This window comes from Eleutherodactylus coqui, chromosome 6 (assembly GCF_035609145.1).
Source record: "Eleutherodactylus coqui strain aEleCoq1 chromosome 6, aEleCoq1.hap1, whole genome shotgun sequence".
NCBI classification, from domain to species: domain Eukaryota; kingdom Metazoa; phylum Chordata; class Amphibia; order Anura; family Eleutherodactylidae; genus Eleutherodactylus; species Eleutherodactylus coqui.
In genome coordinates this window covers 51,547,406-51,571,068 of record NC_089842.1, presented here as the reverse complement: position 1 = coordinate 51,571,068, position 23,663 = coordinate 51,547,406, and the positions used below count along the sequence as shown (strand labels likewise).

The 23,663-nt window shown below is 46.8% G+C and overlaps 2 protein-coding genes across 8 annotated transcripts in view; one reads left to right on the top strand and one right to left on the bottom strand.

Annotated features, from left to right (window-relative positions):
* Nucleotides 1–15,660, bottom strand: part of ACAP3 (ArfGAP with coiled-coil, ankyrin repeat and PH domains 3) — a 168,826-nt gene extending 153,166 nt beyond the window's left edge. The window contains exon 1 of the mRNA XM_066606826.1: nucleotides 15,557–15,660. Within this exon, the coding sequence (XP_066462923.1) occupies nucleotides 15,557–15,630 (74 nt within the window). The 5' untranslated portion in view covers nucleotides 15,631–15,660. The remainder of the gene's footprint in view (nucleotides 1–15,556) is intronic.
* The window catches only part of PUSL1 (pseudouridine synthase like 1), a 50,961-nt gene continuing 42,694 nt past the window's right edge, over nucleotides 15,397–23,663 (top strand). For 3 of the 7 annotated variants that reach the window (XR_010793136.1, XM_066606821.1, XM_066606823.1), the window contains exons 1-2: nucleotides 15,397–15,710; nucleotides 20,917–20,974. Coding sequence is in view for 3 of the 7 variants with exons in the window: in XM_066606821.1 (XP_066462918.1) it covers nucleotides 15,652–15,710; nucleotides 20,917–20,974 (117 nt within the window). In the remaining 4 variants the exon portion in view is untranslated. The remainder of the gene's footprint in view (nucleotides 15,711–20,916; nucleotides 20,975–23,663) is intronic. The other 4 variants (XR_010793137.1, XR_010793135.1, XM_066606820.1 and 1 more) reach the window with 2 other exon arrangements.

The window sequence follows — 23,663 nt, the reverse complement described above, 5'->3', positions numbered from 1 at the left end:
AGTAGTACACATGGGATAGAATACGTCAGCACTGGATCCATCTATACACTAGTAGTACACATGGGATAGAATACACCCGTCAGCACTGGATCCATCTATACACTAGTAGTACACATGGTATGGAATACACTCGTCAGCACTGGATCCATCTATACACTAGTAGTACACATGGTATGGAATACACCCGTCAGCACTGGATCCATCTATACACTAGTAGTACACATGGTATGGAATACACCCGTCAGCACTGGATCCATCTATACACTAGTAGTACACATGGTATGGAATATACCCGTCAGCACTGGATCCATCTATACACTAGTAGTACACATGGGATGGAATACACCCGTCAGCACTGGATCCATCTATACACTAGTAGTACACATGGTATGGAATACACCCGTCAGCACTGTATCCATCTATACACTAGTAGTACACATGGGATAGAATACACTCGTCAGCACTGGATCCATCTTTACACTAGTAGTACACATGGGATAGAATACACCCGTCAACACTGGATCCATCTATACACTAGTAGCACACATGGGATAGAATACACCCGTCAGCACTGGATCCATCTATACACTAGTAGTACACATGGGATGGAATACACCCGTCAGCACTGGATCCATCTATACACTAGTAGTACACATGGTATGGAATACACCCGTCAGCACTGTATCCATCTATACACTAGTAGTACACATGGGATAGAATACGTCAGCACTGGATCCATCTTTACACTAGTAGTACACATGGGATAGAATACACTCGTCAGCACTGGATCCATCTATACACTAGTAGTACACATGGGATGGAATACACCCGTCAGCACTGGATCCATCTATACACTAGTAGTACACATGGTATGGAATACACCCGTCAGCACTGTATCCATCTATACACTAGTAGTACACATGGGATAGAATACGTCAGCACTGGATCCATCTTTACACTAGTAGTACACATGGGATAGAATACACCCGTCAGCACTGGATCCATCTATACACTAGTAGCACACATGGCATAGAATACACTCGTCAGCACTGGATCCATCTTTACACTAGTAGTACACATGGGATAGAATACACCCGTCAACACTGGATCCATCTATACACTAGTAGCACACATGGGATAGAATACACTCGTCAGCACTGGATCCATCTTTACACTAGTAGTACACATGGGATAGAATACACCCGTCAACACTGGATCCATCTATACACTAGTAGCACACATGGCATAGAATACACCCGTCAGCACTGGATCCATCTATACACTAGTAGTACACATGGGATGGAATACACCCGTCAGCACTGGATCCATCTATACACTAGTAGTACACATGGTATGGAATACACCCGTCAGCACTGTATCCATCTATACACTAGTAGTACACATGGGATAGAATACGTCAGCACTGGATCCATCTTTACACTAGTAGTACACATGGGATAGAATACACTCGTCAGCACTGGATCCATCTATACACTAGTAGTACACATGGGATGGAATACACCCGTCAGCACTGGATCCATCTATACACTAGTAGTACACATGGTATGGAATACACCCGTCAGCACTGTATCCATCTATACACTAGTAGTACACATGGGATAGAATACGTCAGCACTGGATCCATCTTTACACTAGTAGTACACATGGGATAGAATACACCCGTCAGCACTGGATCCATCTATACACTAGTAGCACACATGGGATAGAATACACTCGTCAGCACTGGATCCATCTTTACACTAGTAGTACACATGGGATAGAATACACCCGTCAACACTGGATCCATCTATACACTAGTAGTACACATGGGATAGAATACACCCGTCAGCACTGGATCCATCTTTACACTAGTAGTACACATGGGATGGAATACACCCGTCAGCACTGTATCCATCTATACACTAGTAGCACACATGGCATAGAATACACCCGTCAGCACTGGATCCATCTATACACTAGTAGTACACATGGGATGGAATACACCCGTCAGCACTGTATCCATCTATACACTAGTAGTACACATGATATGGAATACACCCGTCAGCACTGGATCCATCTATACACTAGTAGTACACATGGGATAGAATACACCCGTCAGCACTGGATCCATCTATACACTAGTAGTACACATGGTATGGAATACACCCGTCAGCACTGGATCCATCTATACACTAGTAGTACACATGGTATGGAATACACCCGTCAGCACTGGATCCATCTATACACTAGTAGTACACATGGGATAGAATACACTCGTCAGCACTGGATCCATCTATACACTAGTAGTACACATGGTATCGAATACACCCGTCAGCACTGGATCCATCTATACACTAGTAGTACACATGGGATAGAATACACCCGTCAGCACTGGATCCATCTATACACTAGTAGTACACATGGTATGGAATACACTCGTCAGCACTGGATCCATCTATACACTAGTAGTACACATGGTATGGAATACACCCGTCAGCACTGGATCCATCTATACACTAGTAGTACACATGGTATGGAATACACCCGTCAGCACTGGATCCATCTATACACTAGTAGTACACATGGGATAGAATACACCCGTCAGCACTGGATCCATCTTTACACTAGTAGTACACATGGTATGGAATACACCCGTCAGCACTGTATCCATCTATACACTAGTAGTACACATGGGATAGAATACACCCGTCAGCACTGTATCCATCTATACACTAGTAGTACACATGGGATAGAATACACTCGTCAGCACTGGATCCATCTTTACACTAGTAGTACACATGGGATAGAATACACTCGTCAGCACTGGATCCATCTATACACTAGTAGTACACATGGTATCGAATACACCCGTCAGCACTGGATCCATCTATACACTAGTAGTACACATGGTATCGAATACACCCGTCAGCACTGGATCCATCTATACACTAGTAGTACACATGGGATAGAATACACCCGTCAGCACTGGATCCATCTATACACTAGTAGTACACATGGTATGGAATACACTCGTCAGCACTGGATCCATCTATACACTAGTAGTACACATGGTATGGAATACACCCGTCAGCACTGGATCCATCTATACACTAGTAGTACACATGGGATAGAATACACCCGTCAGCACTGGATCCATCTATACACTAGTAGTACACATGGTATGGAATACACCCGTCAGCACTGGATCCATCTATACACTAGTAGTACACATGGTATGGAATACACCCGTCAGCACTGGATCCATCTATACACTAGTAGTACACATGGGATAGAATACACTCGTCAGCACTGGATCCATCTTTACACTAGTAGTACACATGGTATGGAATACACCCGTCAGCACTGTATCCATCTATACACTAGTAGTACACATGGGATAGAATACACCCGTCAGCACTGTATCCATCTATACACTAGTAGTACACATGGGATAGAATACACTCGTCAGCACTGGATCCATCTTTACACTAGTAGTACACATGGGATAGAATACACTCGTCAGCACTGGATCCATCTATACACTAGTAGTACACATGGGATAGAATACACTCGTCAGCACTGGATCCATCTTTACACTAGTAGTACACATGGGATAGAATACACCCGTCAACACTGGATCCATCTATACACTAGTAGCACACATGGCATAGAATACACCCGTCAGCACTGGATCCATCTATACACTAGTAGTACACATGGGATGGAATACACCCGTCAGCACTGGATCCATCTATACACTAGTAGTACACATGGTATGGAATACACCCGTCAGCACTGTATCCATCTATACACTAGTAGTACACATGGGATAGAATACGTCAGCACTGGATCCATCTTTACACTAGTAGTACACATGGGATAGAATACACTCGTCAGCACTGGATCCATCTATACACTAGTAGTACACATGGGATGGAATACACCCGTCAGCACTGGATCCATCTATACACTAGTAGTACACATGGTATGGAATACACCCGTCAGCACTGTATCCATCTATACACTAGTAGTACACATGGGATAGAATACGTCAGCACTGGATCCATCTTTACACTAGTAGTACACATGGGATAGAATACACTCGTCAGCACTGGATCCATCTATACACTAGTAGTACACATGGGATGGAATACACCCGTCAGCACTGGATCCATCTATACACTAGTAGTACACATGGTATGGAATACACCCGTCAGCACTGTATCCATCTATACACTAGTAGTACACATGGGATAGAATACGTCAGCACTGGATCCATCTATACACTAGTAGTACACATGGGATAGAATACACCCGTCAGCACTGGATCCATATCTACACTAGTAGTACACATGGGATAGAATACACCCGTCAGCACTGGATCCATCTATACACTAGTAGAGCACACTGCATGTAATTAGGGCAATTGGCGGTCCGAACCGAGCAGAGAGCCGCGACAGCGGCTGCAACAAATTATTCTATTCTTCAGCCTATTGGAAGCTAGGTGTGACATGGGCGTTGCTTCAGGCAACCCGTGTCAAAACCCTAGGATCCGATGGCGTCAAGGTACACCAGTACCCACTAGTAGTGCACACTGCATGTAATACACCGGGCAGCACTGGATCCATCTATACACTATGGTAGTACACATTGCATGTAATACACCCGGCAGCACTGGATCCATATATCCACTAGTAGTGCACACTGCATGTAATACACCCGGTAGTACTGCATTCATTAATACACCCGGTAGTACTGGATCCATATATCCACTAGTAGTGCACACTGCATGTAATACACCGGGCAGCACTGGATCCATATATACACTAGTAGTGCACACTGCATGTAATACATCGGGCAGCACTGGATCCATATATCCACTAGTAGTGCACACTGCATGTACTACACTCAGCAGCACTGGATACATCTTTACACTAGTAGTGCACACTTCATGTATTACACCTGGCAGCACTGGATCCATATAGCCACTAGTAGTGCACACTGCATGTAATACACCCGGCAGCACTGGATAAATCTATCCAATAGTAGTGCACACTGCATGTAATACACTTAGCAGCACTGGATCCATATATACACTGCATGTAATACACCCAGCAGCACTGGATCAATCTATATACTAGTAGTGCACACTGCATGTAATACACCCGGCAGCACTGGATCCATCTATACACTGGTAGTGCACACTGCATGTAATACACCTAGCAGCACTGGATCCATCTATACACTGGTAGTGCACACTGCATGTAATACACCTAGCAGCACTGGATACATCTATACACTGCATGTAATACACCCAGCAGCACTGGATCCATCTATATACTAGTAGTGCACACTGCATGTAATACACCCGGCAGCACTGGATCCATCTATACACTAGTAGTGCACACTGCATGTAATACACCCAGCAACACTGGATCCATATATACACTGCATGTAATACACCCAGCAGCACTGGATCCATATATACACTGCATGTAATACACCCAGCAGCACTGGATCCATATATACACTGCATGTAATACACCCAGCAGCACTGGATCCATATATACACTGCATGTAATACACCCAGCAGCACTGGATCCATATATACACTGCATGTAATACACCCAGCAGCACTGGATCCATATATACACTGCATGTAATACACCCAGCAGCACTGGATCCATATATACACTGCATGTAATACACCCAGCAGCACTGGATCCATATATACACTGCATGTAATACACCCAGCAGCACTGGATCCATATATACACTGCATGTAATACACCCAGCAGCACTGGATCAATCTATACACTAGTAGTGCACACTGCATGCAATACACCTAGCAGCACTGGATCCATATATACACTAGTAGTACACACTGTATGTAATACACCTTGTAGCACTGGATCCATATATACACTGCATGTAATACACCCGGCAGCACTGGATCCATCTATACAGTAGTAGTGCACATGGTATGGAATACACCCAGCAGCACTGGATCCATCTATATACTAGTAGTGCACACTGCATGTAATACACCCGGCAGCACTGGATACACCAGTCTACATCCATACATAGGGATGCATCATACATGTAACATGCCGTACACACATCTGCCCCAGCATGTACATGCCCGCTATGCCCCCCGCATGTACATGCCCGCTATGCCCGCACACACATGGACGGAAGGACGAGCCGCTCCTCACCGGAATCGGGGAGAATCCTTGATACATTCTTCGAAATCCACCGTCATGATTGCGGCTCCGGCGCTCAGTGCATTGCAGGCGGGAGGATCAGGACGACACACGGCGATGCTGCATAGGAAGGAAAGCCCAACAATAGAGCATCAATCCGGGACTGCAGAGCTGGAGGCACACGGTGACGGGACACCGGCGGATCACCGGGCGCAATGCCGGAGACTGGGCGCCCTCCCCGGGATCCGAGCGTGACTCCAACTGCCGGCTACCAGCCCAGCCTGTCACTGCCAGGGAGCGTCTACAAACTGCCCGCAGCCTGTCACTGCCAGGGAGCGTCTACAAACTGCCCGCAGCCTGTCACTGCCAGGGAGCGTCTACAAACTGCCCGCAGCCTGTCACTGCTTAGGGAACGTCTACAAACTGCCCGCAGCCTGTCACTGCTTAGGGAGCGTCTACAAACTCCCCATCTCACTTAGGGAGCGTCTACAAAATTACCCCAGCCTGTCACAGCTAGGGATTGTCTAAAATCTCTCATGCGGCCCGTCACTGCCAGGGAGCGTCTACAAACTCACCCACTACTGTGTCACAGGCGGATTTACCTCACGTCAGTCCGCAGTGTTTCACACTGAAGTAATGTCACGATACTGAAGTAATGTCACGATACTGAAGTTGGCCGTTCATACAAGCGTATTTACTCCACGTATTACATGCGTAATGTTTCTACGCATTTAAGGCCAAGCGTATGCTACGGCGTATTATGTGCACAGCGTTGCGCGTGTGAAGCACAGTACGAATCTCCCATAGACTTTCAATTGTGCCGCTAACATAACGTATGCGAAAATGTAGCGCATGCGCACACACCAGCAAACACGGTCACGAGAGTCTGGACTAATACGCAGAGAATGGAGCCCACTGGCCCTTATTTACGGATTTTGGCATATATCGCGCCAATCCTTTTTACGGGGCTTAAAATACGGTACTTTTTTTTTTTTCAATGACGCAATAACTTGTGAATTTGGTACAAATATACGCTGCACCTAAATTAGGGGGGGGGGAAAGCGCCAAAAATGTGGCAATTTCCGCATAACGCCACTATTCGCAGTACAATTGCGCCAATTTGTATTCATTAATAGGTTTTGCTTCAAAACATTTTTCTAGCATCATCTACTAATATGAAGTAATTAGTCAAAATAATGAAAAAAAAGACAAATCAAGAAAAAAAACCCCCAGAAACATCTGCATACTGGGAAAAGAGCGTGCGCCAAATATTTGCCCCAAATGCCTCTTCATTTACACCGACTTTCATTAGCGCCATTTTTTACTGACAATAAAACTTCATAAATGTGTCAGTAGAAACCCGTGGCGCCATATTCGGGGGGGTGCTGAACGTGTCGGATCTTTCTCTTCTTTGGCGCAAGGCATTTGTAAGTTTGCCTAGATCTCCGTACGCCTTCATTCTGGCGCAGTTTTAGACACGAATCTGTGGGAAACGCATTGATAAATAAGGGCATCTATTTCAGTCACGTGAAGAACGCGCGGCGCGCCCCGCTTATTGTATGTACGTATTGTACGCCAAAACAGGGCAGTGAAGTCAGCGGCGTGCGGATTCACTGCGTGTTTGTGCAGCTACACAATGCGCCCTTTTGCGTGTAAATACCCCGTGTATTACGCAACTAAAACCTGCATATGCTGGCGTGAACGCGCTCTTTCAGCTTCTCAGTTGGTTCTCACATCCGCATTGGGGGATTTGGTTACGGGAGCAGAAAAGGGGAATCCCCGGGCCGAACGGACGCGGTATTGACTAGAATGTGAACCTTTCGGTTTCCAGTTCGCCGTTCTCACCAGCGTTACGGTTTTCCATCTCTCCATTCCATTTTTGATGGAGAGAAATTGAATTAACGCCACCCTCCGGCCCCGGAGAAACAAAGATGGCCGATCTGCTTCTCTGACTACCCGACAGACTACGGATGCATACGAAGGGCGGCTTCCCACCGCCATAGTTGTGCGCGCAAAATGCAATGATTAGAACCCATTGATGTCAATGGCTGCATTCCTACTTTCGTTTTTTTATGCGCCCCCTGCAGTATGGTCTATTTTAGTGCGCATTTACGCACCAGAGGGACCATAGCCTATATAGCCTCTATAAATCAAAGGAGGGGGTGTGTCCCGCGCCAATGTGACTTGTCCCCGTCCAAGCAAAAAGTACAGCAGAATGCGCAAAAACGTGTGCAAAAGCGCAATGTTCACGGCTCAACTGCATCGTGCTAATTCATGCGTTTTTGCCCGTGTGAAGCTGCCCTAATACACGGTGTACGTCAGGTAGGCGGAGCTCACACAGCATATCTCATAGCGTGCAGGCTGCATGAAATGGCGTAGTGGCTGCGCGCCGCTCATTGCCATGTCTTCTCTTAGTGTGTATGCTGGCATGATATGCGCCAAAATAGGACATGCTTGGATTTTAGTGTGTATATTTCGCACAGGTTGGGTGAGCAGCAACTTGGCCGCCTATGGGAGACTGGTACGGGGTATCACACGCGTGGAATACACTATACTGACACTCGTGTGAGCCGGGCGTTAGTCAGAGAAGCTGGTGCGGCCATCTTTGTTTTTCCAGAGCCAGACAGTTGCTTTAAAAAGGAAATAAATGGATCATTTTTTTCGCCAGATTCCAATGTTTTTTTTTTTTAATGCAAATAAAATAAAACAGAACAAACGGAAAGGTTTCAGTTTTCTTCCAAATAAATAGTGCCGCAAATTGCGCTATTTGTAAAGGTAAAAGAAAAACAGAAGCCAAACATAAAAAATGCATCAGTTTATCTCAGTTTTACTTCCAGAGACCGAAAGCCCCGAAAGCCCTGTCACAGGTGTGCAGCATTTCCGCAGTACGCACCTAAAGGCTCCTTCACGCTGGCGATCATGATTTTGGCGCAAGAAAGTTTAGGCGAAACCGTGTCAGCGCTGCTTTTTCTCTCAAAAACATGGCCGCCGCGTGCAATTTTCGTGCACAAATTTTTTTGTGTGAAAGCCAATAGGACTTTCTAATGTTAAAAATGCATCGCATGACGATCACTAGCGTCGGGTTTCTAATTCTGCGTTCTCACTCACTCTCGCATCGCACGATTTTATCCCGAGTGTGAAGGCGCCCCAAGAATGGTTTCACACGGGCGATAAAATCGTGTGATAGTCGCCCAATGCGAGAGGGAGTATAAAACTCAGACTTATGAAACCATCAATTTTCAGTGGTCTCATTGCCATCCTCGATGTTTTCGCTCGTGTGATGTTGTGAGCAGAAAAAAATAAATAAAATCGCGCCATTCTCTATCCTCCTGCGATGTGCGATTTTTTAATTTCCCATGTCTCTCTATGGAGCCTCCTTTTTATCACATCGCAAAAAACGTGCACAACTCGCGTTGTGTTTTTAACATCAGAAAGTCCCGTTAACTTTCTCGCTAAAAATATTGCGGCGAAATCACGTGAGAAAATCGCAAGCAGCAATGTTTTTGCAGCGCTGATGCTCGAAAAATCGCGGAAAAAAAGATGCGATTTTCTTGCAGCACAATTGCGATCGCCCGGATGAAACCGCCCTAAGAGCTCATTCACCCACGGCTGTATTGTACACTGCAGTATTCATTGCGGTGCGTCCTGTGGGCTAATTCTGTCCGGAAAAAAAGGAAAGTTATTGTGAATAAGAAGCAGACTTCAGCGTGGCGGTAATGTCAGTAAATGGCGCACGGCCCGACTTTTGGCAGAAAACGTTCCTGAGGAACAAACATCTTGAGTCAGCACAAATAAAGCATATGGTGATAAATAGATTAATGAGGATCCCGTCCAGCCGGAGGCCGACACGTGGCAGGGGGGGATTTAAAGGGGATTCGGGCTCCTTGTGACTCAGGATAGGTCATCAGTAGTTGATGGACAGGGTTCGCCGCTCAACTGATGGTCCGGCCCCGCTGTCCAGCACGATCTCCTCCTCACTGCGGATGGCAGAGCTGACATGGAACACAAACTCATTCCTGTGAAGAAGGTTAATTCACACCTGCGATTTTTTACTCAGACTGATCATTCGAGTTTGAAAAATCATTGCGCCATTTTTGTTTAAGAGGCGCCTATTATTTTCTATGTAATTTTACTGTACTTCCCACAGCAGGGTATAGCGTATTGCATATGCAAATACATCCATGGGCAGCCAGCCTAAGGTCGTGCTCACACGAGCGTAATTTGACGTATATTACGCGCACGAACTACGCATGCGTGATACACGGTGAATGGAGTCAATGAAAGTACATTGATTTTGATTGATCCATCCACATTCGCGAACATTCATTGTGTCATACGTGCGCAAAAAAAAGAACGTAGCATGTTCTGTTTTGCTGCGTATTACACGTAATCAATACCGTACATACGCGATTACATTGTGTATGGGCGGCGTTTATACGTGGCGCTGCGACGTGCGCAATACAAAATCACTGCCATAATCAGAGATAGGCCAGTAAAACGCACTGCGGCTTACGCAGCGGCTTCCACATACAGGCATGCTACTAAATGTGTGAACCTCAGGCTGGGTTCACACAGGGCGGATTCCCGTCGGAAATCTCACGGTTTGGCCGCAGCAAAAACCGCGAAATTTCCGCCGGGAGGCTAATCCCGAGATTAGCGGCCGCGGGCGGATCTGCTGCGGCAAATCCGCCCTGTGTGAATCCAGCCTTACAGTCCGGTCTAGTACAGGAGAGGCAGGTATGAGCATCATGACCACAAGAGGGCGGTGTTTCAGGTCATGCAGTATACAGTACTGACGATCTCAGAAGTTGGTGGTCTCTGCAATGTCGTTTTGTACGTCACACATTGGAGTGTTTATAGGACTAGTGACTTTTTAAGAAAATTGACACTTTTTATAATAACCGATCGACAAGACATTTCTGTAAGTTCTATAGATTGATGCGCTCCTCCCCCCTACCCCCACAAAAAAATAAAAATTACCCCGTCTGCCCCAATATCCCACAAGTGTATCCCGCCGGCTGTGTGTTAGATCTTCTTACTTTCCTCGAGTCCATCTGACATACCGGATTGTCTTTGGTACAGTCACGAACAGAACGCAAAGTCTTTCCCAACTTCTAAACACGCCATCTGATGACTAAGACCACATAACGAGCTTTACAGAATAGCAAAACATTGCAGCGGCGTTGCCGAAGGTTTATCTTCAGCCTCCGTTACCGTCATCTCTGCAGGGTTTGTTTGGCTGCGGTCCAGGCAAGTTCACACCGTTCTTAGTAAAGCCGGGCTCACACGAACGCGTCGGATTCTGCATGCGGAAGACCTGCGATCATTCGCGGAAAGTAATTGCCAATGATCATGCAAGATCGCGGATGAGAGCATTTGTCCCGCACGGATGTACGCTATACACAGCGTATCGTCCGCGCAGAAGAAAGATCTCTGCTCTCCCCTCCAGCCGTCATTTCGGCTTTTCAATCTATTTCTCTTTGAAGTTGTGCGCATTTCCACCGCTCATACGCAATGTTAACTGCATATGGGCGACGGAACGCTCGCATCAATTGACTTCAATGGGAGCCATCTGCACGGAATCCGCGCTGAAATAAGGCACGCTGTTATTTTTCTTCCGCCTGTAGAATATGCAATTCGTATCCGCGAGTGTGACCGAAAAAGCCAAAATGTATGCCTTCCAATTCCAGCGTTTTACTGCGGGTTCCCTGCGCAGACAGCGATTGCGGAATCCGCAATCCAAATACGCTCATTCACACGGGCGCATGTTTGCTGCGTGTTAGATGCGCAGACTTTTTTTTTCAAGGTGCGTAATATACAGTTAATCCGCGTGTAACATGTGTTTTTACTTTGTACATTCGGGGAGCAGGAAAGGGGAATCCCCGCGGCCGAACGGTTCTATCTCTGGACGGAACCAAACAGCACCGGATGACCCCACTGACTATAATGGGTCTGTCCGCTTTCTGCCCAGCTTTTGGCATTTTTAGCCGGATCTGCGATGGAATCTCTGGCCGGAGGTTCCATCGTAGATGTGAAACCGGCCACTTACACCACCCAAAACGAACCCCCCAACCTTCAGTCCTGTAGAGAGTCTTCCCCAAAGCACCAACGACGTATTCCCAGAACATTTTGACTGCATGTCCCCTTTAAACAGGCGGTTGTACATAATATCTATATACGCGACAACAGAAGTAAGCCGCTACTCATTTCCTACAACTTGTATATGAAGTACAGCTGGCTGCCATAATTCTCCTCCGCCACGGAGAAGTGCTGTGTACTGGCGGAAAGTAATGATCCAGCCAGATAATACCGTCAGCGCCGCTGCCAGCCTTCCAGTAACTGTAGGAAACATATTCCTATATGTATGCATGACTGGCAAATTACTCCCAGAATCCTCCACTGCCTTTCTTCCACATCCTTGCCTCCTCGCTCACAAGCAGATATTCTGCATTCCTGTCCAGTTGCGTGATGTCATTGTTCCAAGATATGTAATACACAGAGAACGTGGGAGGGAAAACAAACGCCTCTGTTAAAGGGGAAGCATCTGGGAGCCTATTGTGCCATCACAGGGGTTACAATAAGGTAACCACTAAGAATGGCGGGTTTTTGTCATGTTGAAGAATCCAATAAGGACGAAGCATTTCAGATTTATTTCCACCTCCTATGTGACCCGTTATCTGTACAACCCCATCGAAAACCAAACTGGTATCTCTTTGGCCCCATGCCCACGGCCCGGTCGGATTCCGACTGCGAACTAAAATCAAACCCGGCGCTCCCCAGAGACCCTATACTCGCCTGTCCGGATCCGTCGTGTCTCGGCCGGCGAGCTGACTGTACTGCGCATGTCCGACGGCGAGCCGCGTGAACCCGGAAGTGGAAGGATCTGCGCGGATGCTGCTGCCAGGGAAATCAGGTAAGCAGGGCTCACTGACGGGCTAGATTCCGGGCGGGATTCACTGCACAAAATACGTGCGTGCCGCGGACATGAGGCTTTAGGCCGCTCTTACACAGGCGACAAAATCGCGAGATTTTCTCGCAATGCGACAGCGCTACAAATCACATGTATGTGAAGCCTGAGCTTTCCGATGGGTTCCTTCACATTAGCGATGTTTTGTAGGCTGCTACATTGTGCAAGAAAAAAAAAAATCACGGCATGCTCTCTACAGCCCACGTTTCCTTCTTATGGAGCCGTCCTTTGTGTTGCATACATGAAATCGTGGTTTTCGTGCGGTACGATGCAACTTTTACAGTAGGAAGTCCTACTGTTTGTCCCTCAAATAAGCCCTAGCTGCATTAAAAAAAAGCCTAACAGGCGCTGTCCGCTCCGCCACACTTGTTTGTAGTCTTCAGCTGCCACTTTCAGGTCAGAGGGTCCAGAAATCCCACCTCCAGGAATAGCTGGCTCTGATTGGTTCTTGAACGCTGCAGCTCAGCCAATCACTGCAGTGTTCGATGAACCCTATCACAGCCATTGCATTGAAAGCAGTCCACCAATCAAGATTACCCGGAATCAGCTTATGAAAGAGATGGCAGCACTTAGGTGAGCGCTACGGCCTCTTCTCAGACCTGTGAGGTCACGTTCATTGGTCACATGGCCTGAGAGCAGCTCTGTGAACAGGACTGAGCTGCAATACCAGCCACTATACAACGTACAGCACTGTGCTTGGTGTAGACTGAAGGGAAACCAGCACTCAGTTGGGCGCTACTATCACTTTAATCAGCTGATCGGTTGAGATCTTGAACAGCAGATCCCGCTGACCAACTATTGATGACCTACCTTGGAAAACCCCTTTAAATGCCCAACCATTCCAGCACAAGTCAGCATGATCCGATGCTGGAAGTTGACAGCTGCAGCCAATTAGTGGCCTCATCTGTGCATAAATGGCACGTGACCACTGAGGCCAGTGATTGGCAGGAGTGGTCACAATCATGAAGAACGGCACTTGACCTTCGCAGATGCTTGTAGCTTCCGGGCAGAAAACACAGTAGTAGTGGGACATATAAGAGGCGAGTACAGTTATTTTCCCTTTCCCTTTTATTTAGCCACTTATCTGCTCCCTGTGAATTTTTGAATAATTTTAGAAAAAAAAATCATTAAATCTCATAATCAATAAATATGTAAGCACCGTCCCCAAGGGAGATGGAACAATACCTCTGCAGCACCACCTATTGGAAGGCAGCATTCCTGCAAGTCAATGTTAGTCTCTTTATACTAGCCTTGTAACAATGACTGTGAATTGAAAGCCAAGCAAGAATCCATACACAGACAGCTGCTTCGGGGTGCCCCTCATCAGTGTGCGGTAGGTTTCTGGCTTGGCTATTGAGAGGCCCATGATCCAGGTCAGGAACGCTATCTTTTCTCCTTAGGGAGAGCACCTAGAAAGTGAGTGAGGAGACTTATGCATGCTCCTCTGGGTAATATACAAATAAGGGAGATAGAACAATACCTCTGCAGCGCCACCTATTGGAAGGCAGCATTCCTATTTGTTGCGGAACTGCTGCAGATTTTCACTGCTGAATTCGTTCATTACAATGCAAGGATACTCGGCATCAATATCTGCGTGCGGATGATATCCGTCATATGTGATCATACTCCTCTAATATAGCAGGAATAATATGCAGCAGGGACACCGGCTTCAATGGGCTTCTTCACACTTTGAAGTTAGGTTGCTGTTTTTGCCACAAATTTTCTGAAACCAGACGTGATTTCGGAAAAATCAAAAATCGCGAGGTGCGAACAAACGCTTATTAGTCTCACCAGAGTTGCTGTGCAGCCAAACTGCAACTGTTCTATCCCACAATATACCGGCCACTAGACCTGCTGTTGTAAAACTACAACTCCCAGAATTCCCTGACAACCTGCAATGTTTGGAGTTGTAGTTCTGCAACAGGAGGAGAACCACAAGTTGGAAATCATTGCAAAAATACAAAATCAATAGCTGGTTTTTTTTGACGGCTTCACAAACGAACTTTAGAATAACCATTATATATATATATATATTTATTCTGAGGCAGTACAACACTGTACATGATGATTACGGTGTCTTTTCCCTTTACAGGTCATCCAGCAAAGGCTGAACAAACAGTACGACAACTGTACAAAAAGAGAAGTTTTGTAATAAACATTCAGGCGATACCCAAGTCAGCCATGTGACGTCATAGCTGCGCGACCCTTCTCCTACAAGGACCCTGAAACCGCTCTATCTGGTATTAGCTGAGCGGTAAAGTACGCCTGTGACCCGGCCAGACACAGGCGGCGCTTCTATACGTACAGCCCCGTGCAGAGGCGTATAGAGCGGGTGAAGTATGAGCGAGAAGGGCGCAGTAATCCCTTGGTATAGAGTGATACAGACCAGTCAGGCAGCCCCGGGCAGTCCTCGGGGGGCTTGTGTTGCCGGCTGGTCCTTGAGCTTCTCCTCCTCCTCATGGTGCAGTCTCCGCTCACAGAATGACCTGTAACAAGGCTCGTTACCTCCTCTTCTTCCAGTACAGCGGGACGAGCTACAGGTAGGTGTGTGTAATGACAGGCCACAAGGTGTACTTACCGCTGCTGCCTCAGCAGGTGTGGGAGGGGTGACTTAATCACTAGGAAGCCTTTACATACCTGCTAGTGGCGCCTGTGCTGCGTAGCGAGTCGCCAGCCGACTTCACGAGGGTGTAGATGTGCGCAAAAAATACAACATGATGATTTCACTGGGTTTGTCAACCTTTCCGTATTTAGCGCTATGCAAAAAAAATTGGAACCTGCTTTATTTTCGGTGTATTTGCGCACTAAGAGTCTCCATGGAATGGGGGTGGGCGATGCGTGAAACGCTGCAAAATTGGGCTGGAGAGCAGAACACTTCTGGAACTCATTAGGTATTTCAATGGGCGCGTTTATCGGGCAAAAAGTGAAGTAAAATACACTGATGGGCATGGTTCATTAACGCGGCGTTAATTGGCTGAGCCGTGGCGCTGAAGAACCAATCAATGTAGTGCTCGATGAACCAATCACAGCCGTTCAATGCGTTGGCTGTGATTGGTTCATCGAGCATTGCAGTGATTGGCTGAGCCAGAGTGCTCGAGAACCAAATCACTGCAATGTTTAATGAACCAATGACAGCCATCGCATTGCATGGCTGTGATTGGTTCATCGAGTGCTGCATTGATTGGCTGAGCCACGGCACTCGAGAACCAATCAGAGCCAGCGCTTCCTGGAGGTGGGATTTATGAACCCCTTGACCAGGAAGATGGCTAAAAACTGCAAACAAGTGTGTCAGAGCTTTGGGAAGGAACCCGGAGGCGAGCACGGGCTGCACATACATGTGATTTGTAGCGCTGTTGCAACGTGAGAATATCTCGCGTTTTAGTCGCCTGTGTGAAAGCGGCCTCAGGCTCAGGTCACATGAGCTTATTTTTTAATGGATCCCGTTTTACAAAATAACAGAACTGTACAAAACAGAAGCGAAATGAAGTGTGTGTCCGCTAACGTCCGTTTTTCAGCATTGTAAATGGATGCGCTCTTTCCCGCTCGGCTCGGCTTGTTCTTCCTCTCTTCCCTCCCGGTGTTTTTGCACGCCTGCTGCCAACATGCTCGCTAATAAAATCTCATACAAAAACGGAAAGAAATAAGTTTTTCCCTTCCCTTGTTTCTCACTTTCCCTTTGACCACAAAGTTAAAAAAAAAAGGCTCTGTTTGTTGAACTGGAAACAAAAGCGGAACAGTCTGCGGTTTTGTTGCAGTTTAAAAAAAAAAAAAAAAAAAAAGAAACGTATGGAGACGGGGAGAGCGAGAAGTAGATTGAAGCTGAAGACGGAAAGCAAAAACGCCTGTGGGAAATGGCCTGAAAATACAGACTCCGTATGGACCGGTATTAGTCAGCAACACACACAGAAACGGACTCTGTGAAACTCATCACACGCACTGCTGCATTCTGATGCCATCCGGGTAGAGGAAAAGATTTGGGCTTTTTTTTTTCGTGACTAAAAACAAACAGCCGTCTGAGAAAACAAAACCGGATCCAAGGACTGAACCGGAGGCCACGCAGCGCTGCGCACAGATGGAAACGTGCCAATTTTTTTGCAGGCATAACAATTTATTTGTGTGCCCCGCTGGGCGTATTGTACACATCCGTAATACGTACTGTTGGGTCATCAGTATTTGTGTGCCCCGCTGGACGTATTGTACCCATCCGTAATACGTACCGTTGGGTCATCAGTATTTGTGTGCCCCGCCGGGTGTATTGTACACATCCGTAATACGTACCATTGGGTCATCAGTATTTGTGTGCCCCGCCGGGCGTATTGTACACATCCGTAATATGTACTGTTGGGTCATCAGTATTTGTGTGCCCCGCCGGGTGTATTGTACACATCCGTAATACGTACCGTTGGGTCATCAGTATTTGTGTGCCCCGCCGGGCGTATTGTACACATCCGTAATACGTACCGTTAGGTCATCAGTATTTGTGTGCCCCGCCGGGCGTATTGTACACATCCGTAATATGTACTGTTGGGTCATCAGTATTTGTGTGCCCCGCCGGGCGTATTGTACACATCCGTAATACGTACTGTTGGGTCATCAGTATTTGTGTGCCCCGTCGGGCGTATTGTACACATCCGTAATACGTACTGTTGGGTCATCAGTATTTGTGTGCCCCGCCGGGCATGTTGTACACATCCGTAATACGTACTGTTGGGTCATCAGTATTTGTGTGCCCCGTCGGGCGTATTGTACACATCCGTAATACGTACTGTTGGGTCATCAGTATTTGTGTGCCCCGCTGGGCACGTTGTACACATCTGTAATACGTACTGTTGGGTCATCAGTATTTGTGTGCCCCGCCGGGCGTATTGTACACATCCGTAATACGTACTGTTGGGTCATCAGTATTTGTGTGCCCCGTCGGGCGTATTGTACACATCCGTAATACGTACTGTTGGGTCATCAGTATTTGTGTGCCCCGCCGGGCGTATTGTACACATCCGTAATACGTACTGTTGGGTCATCAGTATTTGTGTGCCCCGCTGGGCACGTTGTATACATCCGTAATACGTACTGTTGGGTCATCAGTATTTGTGTGCCCCGCCGGGCATGTTGTACACATCCGTAATACGTACTGTTGGGTCATCAGTATTTGTGTGCCCCGCTGGGCACGTTGTACACATCTGTAATACGTACTGTTGGGTCATCAGTATTTGTGTGCCCCGCTGGGCGTATTGTACACGTCCGTAATATGTACTGTTGGGTCATCAGTATTTGTGTGCCCCGCTGGGCGTATTGTACACGTCCGTAATATGTACTGTTGGGTCATCAGTATTTGTGTGCCCCGCTGGGCGTATTGTACACGTCCGTAATATGTACTGTTGGGTCATCAGTATTTGTGTGCCCCGCTGGGCACGTTGTACACATCCGTAATACGTACTGTTGGGTCATCAGTATTTGTGTGCCCCGTCGGGCGTATTGTACACATCCGTAATACGTACTGTTGGGTCATCAGTATTTGTGTGCCCCGCCGGGCGTATTGTACACATCCGTAATACGTACTGTTGGGTCATCAGTATTTGTGTGCCCCGCCGGGCGTATTGTACACATCCGTAATACGTACTGTTGGGTCATCAGTATTTGTGTGCCCCGCCGGGCGTATTGTACACATCCGTAATACGTACTGTTGGGTCATCAGTATTTGTGTGCCCCGCCGGGCATGTTGTACACATCCGTAATACGTACTGTTGGGTCATCAGTATTTGTGTGCCCCGCCGGGCATGTTGTACACATCCGTAATACGTACTGTTGGGTCATCAGTATTTGTGTGCCCCGCTGGGCGTATTGTACACATCCGTAATACGTACTGTTGGGTCATCAGTATTTGTGTGCCCCGCTGGGCGTATTGTACACATCCGTAATACGTACTGTTGGGTCATCAGTATTTGTGTGCCCCGCTGGGCGTATTGTACACATCCGTAATACGTACTGTTGGGTCATCAGAATTTGTGTGCCCCGCTGGGCACGTTGTACACGTCCGTAATACGTACTGTTGGGTCATCAGTATTTGTGTGCCCCGCTGGGCACGTTGTATACATCCGTAATACGTACTGTTGGGTCATCAGTATTTGTGTGCCCCGCTGGGCACGTTGTATACATCCGTAATACGTACTGTTGGGTCATCAGTATTTGTGTGCCCCGCTGGGCGTATTGTACACGTCCGTAATACGTACTGTTGGGTCATCAGTATTTGTGTGCCCCGCTGGGCACGTTGTACACGTCCGTAATACGTACTGTTGGGTCATCAGTATTTGTGTGCCCCGCTGGGCACGTTGTACACGCCCGTAATACGTACTGTTGGGTCATCAGTATTTGTGTGCCCCGCTGGGCACGTTGTACACACCCGTAATACGTACTGTTGGGTCATCAGTATTTGTGTGCCCCGCTGGGCACGTTGTACACGCCCGTAATACGTACTGTTGGGTCATCAGTATTTTCATTACTGATCTGTATTTACGGTCATTGAGTTTTATTTTCTGCTGGACAATAAATGAGCCGTATTTGCCCAATAGGAAATAACCCAATACGGAGGCAAAAATGGACAAAATTGGGTCATGTTGCATTTTTGAAACGCAGCCATGAACAATATGGCCATATGAATAGGTTTATATTAGTTCCGTATTATGGTGCGCAAAACATGGACCAAAAGAGAGGTAAAAAGGTTGTCCAGTTCTAAACTATTATTGGCCTGTCCAAAGTCTCTTTGTAGTGGTCAGGCTTGGTGTATTGCAAGCACAGTTTACATTCGCTTCAATGGGCACTTCGCCTGCAATACCTAGCCAATACAGCGAGAATGGAGCTGTCTACTTCCTGTGAAAATCAGCTCAGGGTATTTATTTTTCTTTTTCCTGCAGAGTAAGCGGCCCGTCCGGAATGACAATTGCAGATGGGTCGGACCGCTTTCATTTGCTTCAAAATGGAGCATGCTTTGATTTTTTTATTTTTTTTTCATCCGCAAGCAGAAATCGCCATTGATTTCCGCTTGTGGGCATGCAAAACCACTTTACCATAGCATGCTACAGAGGGTTATTGCTTTGGAACCTGTAAGCGGACGCCTGCCCTGGACTCTGCAGCCAAAATCCACCCGTGTGCGTGAGGCCTTAACCCTTTCTAATCCACTGTCTGACGTCTAAAGGCATTCTGATTGATGGCTGTACAGCTTCCGATGTCAGAGGTATTCTTACTGTATATTACTGGCCGTTCTGTTGTCGGGGACCTCTCCAGCACGTCCCGTACCGCAGGACTCGCTCTAGCCAACAGAAAAGCGCCAAAGTATAATGGCAGAAAAAGAAAAGCCCCCTAGGCAACCCTGAATCCAAAATTGGATTGCAAAGGGTTAATGTTAACATATTTGAATTGAATGCGACTCCAGCAGTCCTAATTGAATGGTGGATCACAAGGTATAAAATATTGGGGGCCGCCAAAACTGCCCCTTCTAAAGGGGGCCTGTCAGCACTTCCCAGCGTGTCAAACTACAGACTGGTGCGGTGAAGCTGGTATCGCGGCTCATCCGGTTACACTTCCCATGGACATCATAACTTCTAAAACTTCCTGAGCACAGATGAGTTGCCTGTTCCCACTGAAGGCCGCACTGATCCGCTCCTGCTGCAGCGCTCCATCTCCTTTCTAACCTCTTGTCCTCTGCTCTGATGTACTTCCTATTGTCTGAGATTATTCTTTCTCTCACAGCGGAGTCGTCCGGGCGCCAGAAACTCAGGCAGTTCTAGGAGTGCAAAATTACTTGGAGGTAAGACGCAGAACATCCTGCCTTATTTCCCCACTCTGGATGTAACGGCTCCTGCAAAGTGTGAAGAATAAGACTACATCAATTTGTAAAACCTTAACCCCTTAATGTTATATGATGTAAGGTTACGTCATGGCAGCGCGGTGCTTAACGCACCAGGTCTAAGTCATGTGGATAGCGCAGGATCAGAAGTGAGCCCGCGCCATCCTGCAGCGGGGGCCGGCTGTTACTGATAGCCGTCGCCCCCCCCCCCCCCCCCCCCCCCCACTGCTGCAACACCACTCGATCACTCGATCTCCACTTTTAACCTGCCACATGCCGCAATCTATATAGATCATGGTATGTAAAGGGTTACAGAGGGAGCGCCTTCTCTCATCAATCCTCTGAGATGGCAAAACAGAAAAGTTATGGACTTTGAATGCAGCTATGTAGAAAAAAAATAGGGGGGTTATTGTGCAAAAGTAAAATAATCTTTGCCGGTCCATGTGACCTTGCTGCTGAACTTGCGTGATGTCCTCCTCCTCCTGCTGCTAATGCAACCCACCCTTCTCCATCATCCGTGATGGGTAATACACAGGGGCGTACCTAAAGGCTCAGGGACCCGGGTGCAAAAGTTCAGCTCGGGTGTATGTCCCCCCCCCCCAAATGCTGTAACCTGTGTTTGAAGACGCTGCTTCGAAATTTCAGTAAAAATGCCACGATTTCAAGTTGCGTTTTCTGAACACGTGTGAGAGCGGCCTTAGGGTGGGTCATGGTTTTGTTGTACTTTAGAACCACTACAAGAAAAACACATAAAAAACCTACATACAGTTTATAAAGACCACATACGTTATTAAGGAGCTGCAGACACAATTAAAAACTGCATGTGGTTCTGAGGCGTTTTTTTAATTGTGTTCGAAGGGTGAAATTATATGCAGTAAATCCAGGGAGATGTATAACTTATACCAGAGATGGATGGATATATAGATATGAGATAGAATACAGATAGCTAGATATGAGATAGGAGATGGATGGATAGATGGCTAGCTAGATGGATAGATAGTTTACACACGCACACATATATATACACATACCCCGGGGCCGGGACCACTTCTCCTCCATGTGACAGCAGCAGCTTCCATTCAGTAGGCGGCAGGGGCAGCATCATTGTGCCCTGCCGGCCCATGTGACTGCCTCCGTCCTCCTCCCCCCTGCTCTTCTGGGCTCCCTCTCAGGCTGGCCGTTCTGCCTGCCACGTGATTGGAGCCTTTCTGCAGACAGAACGGCCAGCCATTAATGCACTGAATGTGCATATTGGTATGGCGGAGGGCGGTCTCGGGGCCCCCTGAGCGCATGGGCTGGGTCGGCACTGCGACCTCATCGACCCCTGACGCTACGCCTATGGTAATACACTAGTACTGTACAATTGCATTCCTATGTTGCATAATTGCACTCCGATGTAACAGCACAGAGAACACAGTGATAATGCTGAGGACAGATAATAATGTCACCTGCAGTCCTATGTAACACCACAGAGTGCACAGTGATAACGCTGAGGACAGATGATGTACTGTAGGACAGCAGATGTCACCTGCAGTCCTATGTAACAGCACAGAGAACACAGTGATAATGCTGAGGACAGATAATGTCACCTGCAGTCCTATGTACTACCACAGAGAACACAGTGATACTGTTGAAGACAAATGATGGAGTAGATGTGACCTGCAGTCCTATGTAACACCACAGATAATACACAGTAACATGTTCAATGTTCACTTATTCTTTACAGTAGTCTTTTATATTCATTGATTATTGTTGTTATATTTGGTATTAAGGACCATTTTTATTGTGGTTTGGTGTGTTTTTTGGAAGGTCTACGAAATAATTGGATTTACATTGATTCCTATGAAAATAATTACCTTGAGTAGCTATGGTTTTAGGTAAAGACAATTGCTTTCGGATGGATTACCAACATTAGTAGAGGTTTTACTGTATGTACCCAAAGTGGTACGAATAAAAACTACAGTTTGCAACACTAAAAAAAGCCCTCGTACTGCCACGTATACTGAAAAATAAGAGTTTTGGCTTTTGAAAAGTGGAGATGAAAATCCCCCCCACCTCCCTAAATCATTATGTCCTTATGGCCAAAATAGGCCATGTCCTCAAGGGATTAAATGAGTTGTCCCACTTCCGGCTATCCTGCTGCAGGAAGCAGACAGTTCAGTGCATTGGCCCGGGTTAATATTGCAGGTTGAGTTCTGTTGAACTGAATGGGACTCGGCCTGAAGTACCAACCTGAGCCACTCTGCAATGTACGGAGCTCTCTGCTTCCTGCACTTGAGCTGGTCTGCTGTTATAACCAACTAGTAGAGAACACATCCCAGGATATCTGTAATCTCGATCTGTTGTAATGCAGGATGTTTGCTATTTTAAATACACAAAATACTCAGAGCAAACCAATGTGGAAGTCACTTGCAGACACTGGCAGAATTTTTCAAAATTTTTCAAGTTTGAAGACTTCCATTGAAGGGGAATTCGCCACCTCTCGTGGTAACCTGTTCCACTCATTGATCACCCTCACTGTCTAATATCTAATTTGTGTTCTCCCTTTCAGTTTCATCCCATTACTTCTAGTCTTTACTTTTGCAAATGAGAATAGGGCTGATCCCTCTGCACTGTGACAGCCCTTCAGATATTTGTAGACAGCTATTAA